This window comes from Mus pahari, chromosome 10, assembly GCF_900095145.1.
Source record: "Mus pahari chromosome 10, PAHARI_EIJ_v1.1, whole genome shotgun sequence".
Classification (NCBI taxonomy): Eukaryota; Metazoa; Chordata; class Mammalia; order Rodentia; family Muridae; genus Mus; species Mus pahari.
The window spans coordinates 48,379,878-48,391,944 of NC_034599.1; the positions used below are offsets into that span (position 1 = coordinate 48,379,878).

The 12,067-nt window shown below is 43.3% G+C and overlaps 1 protein-coding gene across 1 annotated transcript in view; it reads left to right on the forward strand.

The window, feature by feature from the left end:
- The first annotated feature begins 2,235 nt into the window (after positions 1-2,235).
- The window catches only part of C10H11orf65 (chromosome 10 C11orf65 homolog), a 36,730-nt gene continuing 26,898 nt past the window's right edge, over positions 2,236-12,067 (forward strand). Inside the window, exons 1-4 of the mRNA XM_021207970.1 lie at positions 2,236-2,275; positions 4,935-5,024; positions 8,670-8,762; positions 11,115-11,168. Coding sequence (XP_021063629.1) covers positions 4,944-5,024; positions 8,670-8,762; positions 11,115-11,168 — 228 coding nt within the window. The 5' untranslated portion in view covers positions 2,236-2,275; positions 4,935-4,943. The remainder of the gene's footprint in view (positions 2,276-4,934; positions 5,025-8,669; positions 8,763-11,114; positions 11,169-12,067) is intronic.

Below are 12,067 nucleotides of genomic sequence, written 5' to 3' on the forward strand. Positions count from 1 at the left end.
AAGGACTCACCTTTATTGTAAACGACTAGGCGGTGGCAAGAAGAAACAAGCTTTAGAAGAAAGGAACTCCCTAGAGAAACACGAAAGCTGTCTTCCCACCACATCAGGCCATCTGCCCAGGTTTCATGTGGCAATGAATAAGAGCCCCCTGCCGCTACGCACATGACTGCCTGCAGACGGGGCTCTGGGATGGACGATAAAAAACTATCCATGGACAATTGTTTGTCCTGTGCCAGGACTTCAGCATTTGGGGCGGGAGTTCACCAAGCAGTCCACGGTGTGAACCAGTTTGGAGTGGAATGGTGCCTTACAAAAGGAGTAATATAAATAAATATTCTGCGTTTACTGGTGTTATTTCTGTTTCTAATGGGAGCTCATGGATTTGGACGCCTGCACTGGGCCCACGAGCCGGGTGAACATAGAGATTGAGAGTAGTTAACCTGACCCGGCTTGTTGCAAAAGCCCTGTAGCTAATTAGCCAGAAAATGAGCTGTAACAGCTGACTGGCTAATGAGGCTGTATATAATCAAGTTATTTTCCAGGCCCATTTCTGTTTCTTATAAACACTGATGGTCAGTGAAGTTTCCAGAAAACCGTTCGCCCCTGATAGATTCCTGTCTATTGAATAGATTTGTTGAGTTTTTCTACTTGGCTTGAGTAAACCTTACAGACTTTACTGTTCTGGGGAATTTAAGCAGTTTTGGCCTAGTCATCAGGGCTGGAAGAGGGGGCACAGTGGCTCCGAGAAGCATTAAGTAAGTTCTCGCCCAGGCGCACCTTTCCTGACTGCATATGGGCATTGTGGGAAAGTTCGGATTCTCAACTTTCTTCCATTTGTGATCTGAGCATCTGAGTTTGATTGTTTGCTTTTGCAGTGGAAAAGCATGGGGGTTCATGCCTTCTAGGAAATTGTCCTACAACTGAAGTATTATAAGCCCAGACTTTAAGACATGTTTTTCAAAATTAACCACAGCCCACAATCCCCTGCCTAAAACCACCCAGTCTGCAAGGCCAGAGGGGGTCACCCCACCCCCGATACAATTCCCCTTGCAGTTCCAAGACAGCCAGGACTACATGGAGAAACCCTGTCTTGGGGGGGGGGGGGGAGGAACCTAATTTAAAAAAAAAAAACACAAAAACAAAAACAAGAAAATTAACTTAATTTTATTTAATAAAAAAATATGAACACAGTTTGTACTAGATTCAAAGGCACAAGCATTAAAGGTATTAAAATTGACTCATGTCTGTGTGCTAACATATGGCTGGTTCTGACTCCCAGCCCCATGCTCCCAGGAATAAGACTCAGACTCAAAATATATTTACAAATACCTTGGCCATATAGCTAGGCTTTTCTCTGACTAGATCATAACTTACATAATCCACATAACCCCATTATTTTAACCTACATTCTGCCACATGGCTGGTTATCAATGCTCAGGTACCATGAGTTTGTCTCCTCACATCTTCCCGGGCTAATCTCCCTTGTGGCTCTATCCCAGGATCCTTTCTGCCTCCCGGGTGTTTCACCTCCCATTTCCTGCCTAAGCCATAGGCCACAGGCTTTTTAATTGACAGGTGATGCATCCCTATGACGCACAAGTATTCTCTCTACACAAGGCAGCAATGACATGAAGGAGAACTGAAGCCCATAGCCCTGTTTATGGAAACTGTGATAATGATTTTGAAGGTCGTGACACTCACTTTGTCACTGAATTTCCTACAGGGTTCCCCCCCATAAAAATGCATTTAGTATATAAGGAAAATATTTTCCTAGAAGTTCATCTTCCTCACGAATTATGTTCCATGCAAGAACATAGAAGAACTGGGCAGGTCTGAATACTCTTCATATTGCATTGTTACACTCTGACACTGAGGTAATGTCGGCATGCAGGATAGTCAACATTCAGATAAATGAAGCATGCCTTAAATATGCAGTGTGCTTTCGGGTTCTGTGAAGTCCTCTATTTAAAACCTGTGTAAGGCTAAGAAGCTTACATTTAGAAATAGCATTAGTCTGAGACCTCATGTCACTTAGGCCTTCAGCAAGGCCCATCCCTCTGAGTTTCTTTCTCAAGTTCTCTGCCTCTATGGCACTGAGACTGGAAGAGAGCGAGACTTCTATCAGAACAACCTTCACCACAGACTAAGGCTTAGATATCAAAGTGAGAACGGTCCGGGTTGGGGGCGGGGCCTAAGAAGGTTGCTAGGGAAGGAGCTATTAAGTCATTTCCGACTAAGTCGTTACCAAGGAAACAGCTGAGAGGAGCAGAGATTGGCAAGTCAAGAGATATGTTCCCTCCCCAGCTCCTTTCTGCTCTGGTGTCTGGTCTGATCTTGGCCTGTTCAAAGACCCTAAATACTCACGATCTTAGTATGCTACCATCCTTCCCGATGCTCTGTTCCCCAAACCCCTGTCCTGGCGCAGTTGCTCTGGTCTGATGGAAAAGCTTTCCTCTACCTCACCAACACCCACTCCAGCCTCGCCCTAACTCAGGGGCGGCAGCTTCTAACTCAGAGGCGGCAGCTTCGGGGATAGGGCAGCTAACCCACCTCTCACATCTGGATTCCTCCACCCTGTTAAATGTAGTATGTGGCTTTAGATTTTCTCTCTAAAATATTTAGAGATGGAGGGAGAATTCTAAAGGGTACATGCTTAGGATTTCTGTTGGTTTCTGTCTTGCCCCTCAGTATCCAGATGTACAGGTAAAGAGAAAAAGCAAAATCGTGAAGACACATTTGCTGAAAAAATAAAATTTAGTAAAGAGAACAGGAATACGGGTTTGGAGTTGGAGGAAACCACAGGACAAGGGTGTCCACTTGTAGGGCTCCCTCTGAATCCCAGGACGGGACTATCGACTTGAGATTGGCTGGCAGTCGTCTCCTAAATGGCAGTTCCCACCTCGGTGTAGTAAAGTCCTGACTTAAGCGATGGTTACTTGTGCACCTTGGGTCTTAGAATTGAAGTATTTCCCACATGGTTTGAAGCCTCATAGCAAACGGCTTCGTCCCTCTACGAATCATACATTTCCTTTACCCTCTCCTGCGCCTTTCATTTCTCCTTCCCTAACAATATTTTCATGTTTTAGTGCCTCATATTTAAAAAAAGACAAGCCCTCTCGATTCCAGCCTTGTCTTCTAGCTACTGTGTCCCTGCCTCCACATAACAGCCCAGAGCCTACTTTTCCAATTCCTCAACAACCTGTGGCTCCACTGCCGGTAATCAGCATTTAGGCGGCTGACACTGTGGGTTTAGGAGCATCTTGGGCTACATGATGAACTAGCTCTCTCTCTCTCTCTCTCTCTCTCTCTCTCTCTCTCTCTCTCTCTCTCTCTCTTTCTCTCTCGTTTGTGATTGTACTCATGCACATTTACCTGACCTGCCATTTAGTACACTAGCAACATTTAGTACAGTTGAACGTGCCAAGGCTTTTTGGTTTTCCTTTCTCCTTTCACGAAGTGCTGCTGTTCCCCAGGATCATTTCTGCATTGCTGTGCTATTCACGACAGAATGGCGATGCATACACTATACCTTTAATCTGCACCATTAACACTTCGCCGTAGATCCTTACATCTTAAGTCAACTAGAAAAAGTCATAAATATTGATTTAGAACATTTGATAGTTTTCACAATGCAAACACTCTCAGGGCCAGTCTTACAGCCTCAGGAATTGAGAGAAGATGGGCAAGGTTAACCCCTAGTCTCTTCTTTATCATTATTGTTAGTGCTGCTGTTCTGTGATTATTCTGGAAGTGCCGTGTAAACACTCTTTTCCTGAGCTACAGCCCCAGCCCTCCCTCTTCCCACCATGGAGGTTCAATTATCAGCTCAAGTGCAACAGTTAATTGCTGGAGATTTAAAAAAAAAATCTTTACATTTACTTGTGTGTTTATGTGTAGGCATTCAAACTGAGATTGTCACGCTTGCGGAGCAAGAAGTTACTCACTGAGCTTTCTCTCCAACCCCTCAATTCATTTTTATCTCATATGCTAACACAAGAATCAACTTGGCATACGTCCACAGAACACCCTCAGAGTCGCACAACTTGGCATCCACTTACCTCTTACATCACAGCTTTGGAAACTTTGGAAGGTTCTGAGAACTAGACTACTGGTTTCTCTACTACTCTTTACAGCTCAAATAAAAACTGGGAAGTGCAAATAGTGATTTTTGTTTCACTCCTTAATAGTTCAAGCTTCATGTTTTAAAAAAATGTAATGCATGATATATAAAATGGACAATGTAGTTAAAGTCTACAGCCAATCCCAGTTCTAGGCTAGAGGCTTGGGAAACCTTGTGGCTACAGCTGTTTAAGTCATACAACAAAGTATATAAAGGTCACAGACTTTAAAGACATAGATGGAGCTCAACTCTGGCTAGTTATTTACTATTTGACCTTAAATCTTAAAGTTTAGTCCGGCACAAGCAAATTAATGTCTTCTAATCAGTGAACAAGAGATAGCCGCCCAGCAGTTAAGACTGTTACTGCTGGACTGGAGAGATGGCTCAGTGGTTAAGAGCACTGGCTCTTCTTCCAGAGGTCCTGGGTTTAATTCTCAGCCACCACTTGGTGGATCACAACCATCTGTAATGAGATCTGGTGCCCTCTTCTGGCAGGCAGGATCAGAGTTCAGATCCTAGCATCAACATGGGGTCGCTCTCAAAAGCCTGGGACTCCAGTTCCAAGAGATATGATGCCCACTTGCAGCATCTATGGGCACTTGCACAGCACATACACACACAAAAAGATTATTTGGAAAAATCTCCCATGCAAGGGACTTGATAGAAAATAGTGTAATGTCATTAAAATACTGAGTCTCGTTTCATTGTTTCCTTTAGACAACTTTATTTAGTTTCCATTGAGTTCCAGAGACAGTTTCATAGTGGAGCATATACAATTATTTCAAGGTTCCCATTTTGCTTATTTTTCTTTTAGAGCCTCCAAATGTCTGTGAAACATATCCAAGACCATTCAAAGCAGGAAATAGCTGCAAGAATCATTCAGAGGGCCTGGAAAACTTTCCTTGTGAGTTTATTTGACCCCTTGAGAGAGAACTTAATATTTCACAAAGTTAACGTAATGTGTGTGCAGTTCAGTAGTTCCTCTGTGTTTTTACACATGCGTGTACCACCCTTCAAGTTAGACTTTCAGTATCCAGCTTCAAAAGGTAAAATGATTTCCTTAGGTTCCAAAACACTTACGTTCTTCTTAGTTAAAACAGTGTTTTGGTGTGCACGTATGTAGGGCAGTGTGGACATGCTTGTGTACACATGCACACGGAGGCCACAAGTTAAACCCTGGACATTGTCCCTCAGGATGTAGCCTGCTTTCGTTTTTTGAGACAGGAACCCTCACTGACCGATTACTTGACAAGCAGACCACAGTGATTTCCCAGCAAAGCCTCACCCACCCACCCACCCATTTCTGGCTCCCAGATTATGAGTGTCCCCATCACCTTGAACTTTTTGTTTTGTTTCATTTCATTTTCCTTTTTTGAGATAGGATTTTCCTGTATACCCCCCAGCTGTCCTGGAACTCACTCTGTAGACCAAACTGTGCAAACTACTCTGTGAATCCACCTGCCTCTGCCTCCCGCATGCTGGCGTTAAGGGTGTGGGCCACCTCTGCCCAGCCACATTAAGCTTTTTTGACATGGGTACTGGAGAGTTTACACAGCAAGAATTTCATGGACCAAGCCATCCCTCTGGCTCCTATAAGTTTCTAAGTGGGGTCAGCCACTTTGATAATAGATAACACCCATAAATATATCACTAATTGTCTCATTAACTTTGACCTACGATATTCTTTGTTTCTTGACTCAGCCATGACGTTTGTGACAAAGTGGTAACGGTATATTTACTTATCCAATATGTATTGAGTACTCTTGAAGATCTTATGACTTAATGGAATATTTTATCTGGGCTACTGCGTTGCTCAGTTATTGTGCTCTTAACGTGGATAGAACTGGTCTTATAAGTAGAAGTAATTTTCCAAGTATACTTACCAAGTTGGGTGACAGCCAAGAGGTAAAATGACTTCGCTCCTTTTTATAATAGTAGCAATCTGTCACTGAAGGGCTCTAGCAGGCCTGAGCATGACAAACATGCCGCCTACAGATTTTGTCCTTCCCCCTTCCCTCTCCCTTGCTCAACTGTTAGATGACATTCCTAAAGCTATCCACCAAGGTCTATTTCCTTATTTGACCACTTTGTTATGCCTGACTCATTCCTGAGCCTGTTCCCCAAGGACCCAACAAGGTCAAAGCATCGGGGTCCAGCAATCACAGTTCACTATTTTAACTATCCTAGTTAAGATACCCAATCAGAACTTACCAGCTCAACCTAGCTCATTCTCACACAGGCCTCTCCTTTCTCCTTAAAAACTAACACTTGCAAAGCTCTTTGCAGCTGTTCTGCCAGATGCAGAGTTCAGCCACCCTGTATCTTTGCCTTGCTTAATAAAATATCTCTTTGTGTTTGGTTTGTGCTTGGAAATTGATGTTTGGGTGTGGTGTGTGCACTATCTGGGGTCCTCAGGGGAGCACCCTGCAGTGTATGGGCCCCTTCAGTCACTATGCCTAGTGACTTTGTATCAAGTTATACAGCTGTTTCCAGTCCACAAGACCACCATCAGATCAATCAAATCTTGCAGATCTACCGTTTGCCTCTTGAGAAGCTGTAAACCCAATACCGCATCTGCTCCTCCCACCCTCATCCTTTTTGTGTCTTCTTCACTGGTAGCTTAAGTTTCTTACAAGTTACAGGCAGAATATTCTTTGTCAAGTTGACACAAAACCAGCCAGTACAATGGGGTAACCTCTTAGTAAGTAGACTGATTCCAGAAGATGGGTCTAACAGCATCAGTTCAGTGCGTAACATTGGCCTTGTTTCCACCGAGCACCACAGTATCCTCTTCATGGTGTCTTCATGGTGTCTTAACGATAAGGAATGACTTTGGGCACAGTACACACCAGGGAGAGCCTACTCGATACTTCTGAAGACACTCACTCTCTCTGGGGACCAACAAGAGTGGAGACAGTAGTGGTAGAGGTAGCAATGAGATGAACACCAGTAGGAATGGGTACTCCGGGTGTGGCTACACCATGGAGGGAACAGCAGCCTCTCTCAGACAATGGGTTTTCCTCAGTTACAGTGAGGCTCCACTTCAAACAAAGCCTTCTTGCTGTGGCTGTGCCAGCTGTGCAGAGGAGCCTGAAGAGTACCATGGCAGGCTCTCTACTACCTCTTTGTTAATACACACAGGGGTAGGGTAGCTGGAGCCAAGGCATTTCTTTCTGCCATTCCAATGGATAGACCCAAGGACAGAGTAGTGACTGGAGCCCCTTTAGCAAGCAGATGTGCATGGGCCAGCAACAGGGATCACAGCATTTCCTTACAGCTCCCGTGAAGCTCTAGGAAGTCCAAACGCAGCTGCCACCCTCTGAGCCTCAGAGTGCAAGCGCACAGATTGCCTGGTTCTCAAGGTCTGTGCCTTCTCTTCCTGGACATCCAAAGTCCATCCTTTCCAATGCAGAGCCCCCAACTAGCATAGCACACAGCGAGTCTTCAAGGTCAGGTTGAATTTGCAAGTAAGCTTCCCCACAAGCCAGTGTAGTAGGTGTCCATGGACGGGAGGAACGTGCAGGGATTTCTGACCCCTAGAACACTCCAAATTTACACAACAGTAAATGTCTCCAGATGCCACTAGCTATAGAAGCCTGCGAGACACTGAAGTCCTTGTCCAAAATTCAGCCATTATTACAGAGTTCTGGTTGCTTATCTAACTAGACCACCAGCCAGGGAGAGATGGGATGTTTTTTGTTAGCAAAAGCTGCCTGCATGCTAGCTGACAAAAGTCTGCAGGGACTCTCCCGCCCACCCTCTCCTGCAGGAGGAAGGGAAGCTTCCTCCTTTGGATGTGGAGCCGGGCCTGGAGAGACAGAAATGCTTTTCTTTCTGCACTGTCATCCCAAACATCTGAACTTCCTCCTTCCCTCCCTCCCTCCTTCCCTCCCTCCCTCCCACTGGCTTAGTCCTCCTCTCCTTTAGTGCCTAGTCATCTCCTGAAGTCTCTCACCTCAGAATGTAGCTATGCCTGTTCACTTGGTTCTTTTCAGAATAGGTGGCTGCGAGGCTGTATCTAGTACCCTCTCCTCCCTTCTGAGGAGGAGAATGCCCCCCCCCCTTACATAGCATCCTTGATGTCAGAATAGCACTAGCCTCCTAAACAGAGTTAGGGAGAGAGTTTATGGCTTAGACTTTACCTTTGAAAGTGTTGATTGCCCCAGCCAAACCACATGGGTGAGGGGTTTTTGCTTTCCCTAAAAGGTGTTCAGTTTGAAGCCCCATTTCTCTGGTCCTGCAGGACTATTGACATCTGTGTGTCTGTGCAGTTTCTGTACAGCTAATAAAAGTAGAAAATCCAAGGCTAACAACGTAGTTCAATGGATAAAATCAATCGCCACCAGGCTGATGACCTGAGTCCTATCACTGGGTCCCACACAGTAGAAAGAAAGAACCAATACTCAAATGATGTCCTCTGATCTCTAATTGTGTATTGGGGTATCCCTATCCCAAATAAATAAATAAATTTTAAAAACTTTCAAAACGATACTCTTAGAAAAGCAGAGAATCTAATTTTAACCATAAAAATCTGGGTTTTGATCTTTAGAATGTTTCCGTATACCAGCATTTTAAAAGTCTGATTGACTTAAGAAGACAAGGGGAGCCACGTCAGATAGTGAGGTACATTAACCCTAAAGAGGTAAGACTTTAAATGACTAACACAGCATCTTCTTATCAGTTTAATGTTCTCATGTTTGCTTCTTGAAAACCCTTTGATGGAACTATTACATACATATTGAAAACTCTGAAAGCATAAATATATAGTTAAACGAATTACCACAAAGCAAACACCACCAAACTTTCCCCCAGTTCGCTGTACCTGCCAGTCACTTACAACCCCTTCCATCCAATTTAAGCATGTTCATTTTGAATTCAGCATAGTGCATTAGGTTCTACTTTTGGAAGCATGCCTTGAGGTGCTGACCCCGTTGGGCTTTTAAAATTGGTGTTGTTTTTGTTTTTATCAACTTGACATAAGCTCAGGTCAGGAAGAGGCATATCCGTAGGGTATTTTCTTGATAATGATTGTTGTGATGATGACTGACCTGGACAGCCTTGAGTGCAGGCAGTCCTTGATTGTATAACAGGCTGCGCAAGCCACGGTGAGCAAGCCAGTAAGCAGCACTCCTCCATGGCCTCTGCATCAGCTCCTGCCTCCAGGTGCTTTTAAAGGGAAGGGAAACCCAAGCTAGCATCCTTGCTCTCTTGTTATATGATGTTATCAAAGCTGGGAGGCCCTCTACAGATGCTGACACCACACCACAGTCTTCAGAACTGTAAGGAAAAGACTTCCCGTCTCCAATATTTTGTTATAGCAACAGAAAGTCAATGAACGTGCACCGGAACCTCTTCTATTTCATTCCTGAGCATTCAACCAGAGAAATAAAGTCAATAATCCACCAGAAGACAAGAAGTACTGGTAGTCCTCATGGCGGTTCTGTTTATAGCCCAAGTTATAGACAAAGCAAATGTGAAACAGTAAGAGCCAACATGATGAAATATTAGTAGCAATGCAAAATAACCCACACGTCTACATGGATGGGTCTTATATGTTCATCAAAAATTGAAACTGAACAAAAAGCCAGGCACCCAAATAGTATACAGGGCATGGTTCCTTTTTGTGAAATTTCAAAGCTGGCAACATTAATCTATAAAGATAGAGAGATGTTTAATTATATCCATCTGGGAGAAGCCACAGGACCATGATGCTGAAAGTGTTTGTGATTCTTATATGACTTACAGAGTCACAGAATATACAAACGTGTAAAATTTCATGGAGCTCTGTGCTTAAAACTTGTCCATGCCTGATGGTGGTGATGCACACCTTTAATTCCAGCCCTAGGGAGGCAGAGGCAGGCAGATCCCTGAGTTCAAGGACAGCCAGGGCTACACAGAGAAACCCTGTCTTGAAAAAAAACCCAAAACAAAAAAATTGGCTAAAATTTGGTGAAAATGTATGAATGTATAACATCACCATTCAAATAAATTATACAGAATTTTATATTTTATATTTAATTTATGAAGGTTTTCAACAGGAGAAAATTATCCTGAAAAATGAGTAGATTTTTCAAACTATAAAACCTATTTTCTAATCTAACCTAATGTAAAGGATATAGTTGTGAACTGTCTTCAGATAAGGGGTCAAGGGGGTTTTTCCTCATTTTCCTTTTAGGAAAAAAGATTTACAAGATTTATTATACACAATTCTCACAGAAATTTGGATCTTTTTTGACTTATCAAAAGCTAGTTAGTCCATCTAGTGTTGAGCTTGAGTGGACCAATTATATTTTCTCCTGGATTTACTTACAAGGTAATACTTTATATGTAAGTCATGTGTTTGAGGACTTATTGTTTCTGTTTTACAGATAGCAAGTCACTTAGGATTTGTACTTATATTATTTTTTATTATTATTTTGAGACAATCTCTCTCTATAGTCCTGGCTGTCCTAGAGTTCACTGTGTAGCCCATGCTGGCTTTGAACTCACAGAGATCCCCCTGCTTCTGCCTCTGGAGTGCCGGGATTAAAGGCGTGGACATCACATTCATTTAGGATTTGTATTTATAGGTTGCACAGACAGGAGAGTTTGGTAGTAATTGTTCCTGTTAGCCTAAGAGTTGTCCATTAAGTCCTCAGCTCTCAGAGTACCTTGAGTGCAGGGCTGGAGAAATGGCTCAGCAGTTAGAGCTTATCCTGCTCTCGCAGAGAGCCCAAGTTCAGCTCTTAGCATCCACGCTGGGGGGCTCACAGCAACCTGTACCTCCAGCTTCAGTGAAATCCAAAGCCTCGGGCTTCCACGGGCCGCTGCACTCACATGCACCCACAATTACAAGTAAAAATGTTTTATGATTTAAATCTAATTACTTGAAGCATATTCACCTGACCTGTTGTATGAACAGTAAACACCAGTGACTACTTTTAATCAGTAGAATGAGAGAAAGCCGAATGATGCCCATGGGATGCTGAAGGGACATTCTCCTATTTCCCTACAGGCACAGCTCCTAGATGCTGCTGCAGGAGTCCAAGTCCGATTCAGATTGGGCGGGGTGAGTATGCATTAATCCTTATTTGATATGTTTGTTTTTCCCTTTTCTTGAAGATGCAATGTTTCCCCACATAATATATCTTATGTGTCATTATATAAACATTACATGTCATTATCTATATCCTATTATGTGATATATGACTTTATATATCACATAATTTACTCTTTCTGGGTCCTCCCCTCCCTTCCCATCAAGATCTGCTAACTTTCTATCTCTCATTATAAAACAGACTTCTAATGGATAATGATATTATATATGATATGGTATATGATATGGTATATGATATGATATATGATATGATAAAAATAAAAATGAACACACCAGAACTGGACAAAACAAACGGAAGGAAAAGAACCCCAGAAAAGGCACAAGAGTCAGAGATGCACTCATTTGCACACTCAGGAATTCCATAAAAACATTAAACTGGAAGCCATCATATCCATACAGAGGACCCGGTGCAGCCCCCTGCAGCCCTGCACTGCTGCCTCGGTCTCTGAGCTTTGCCCATGTTGGTTTAGAAGGCCTTGGTTTCTTGGTGTCCTCCAACCCTCTGGCTCTTAGGTTCCTCCCACCTCCTCTTCCACAGAGTTCCTTGAGGCACGAGAGAAGGGATCTGGCTAAGACAAAGCCTCTCTGAAGACAGCTGAACAAAACACTGATCCACGCATATAGTGGGGTGTCATTAGGAGTCATTTTATTGTTACTTTTTTTTTTTTTGAATCAGAGGTATTTGGTTTACCCTTGGTCCCTGAACTATTTGGAGTCAAGTGCTTGGTGATCCAAGGAGAGTCAGATATGGCTTCTGTAGTGGCTATTCCTGGTTGTCAACTTGACTATATTTGAAATGAACTACAATCCAGAATTGGAAGGCTCACCAGTGGACCTAATCTGGAGACTGG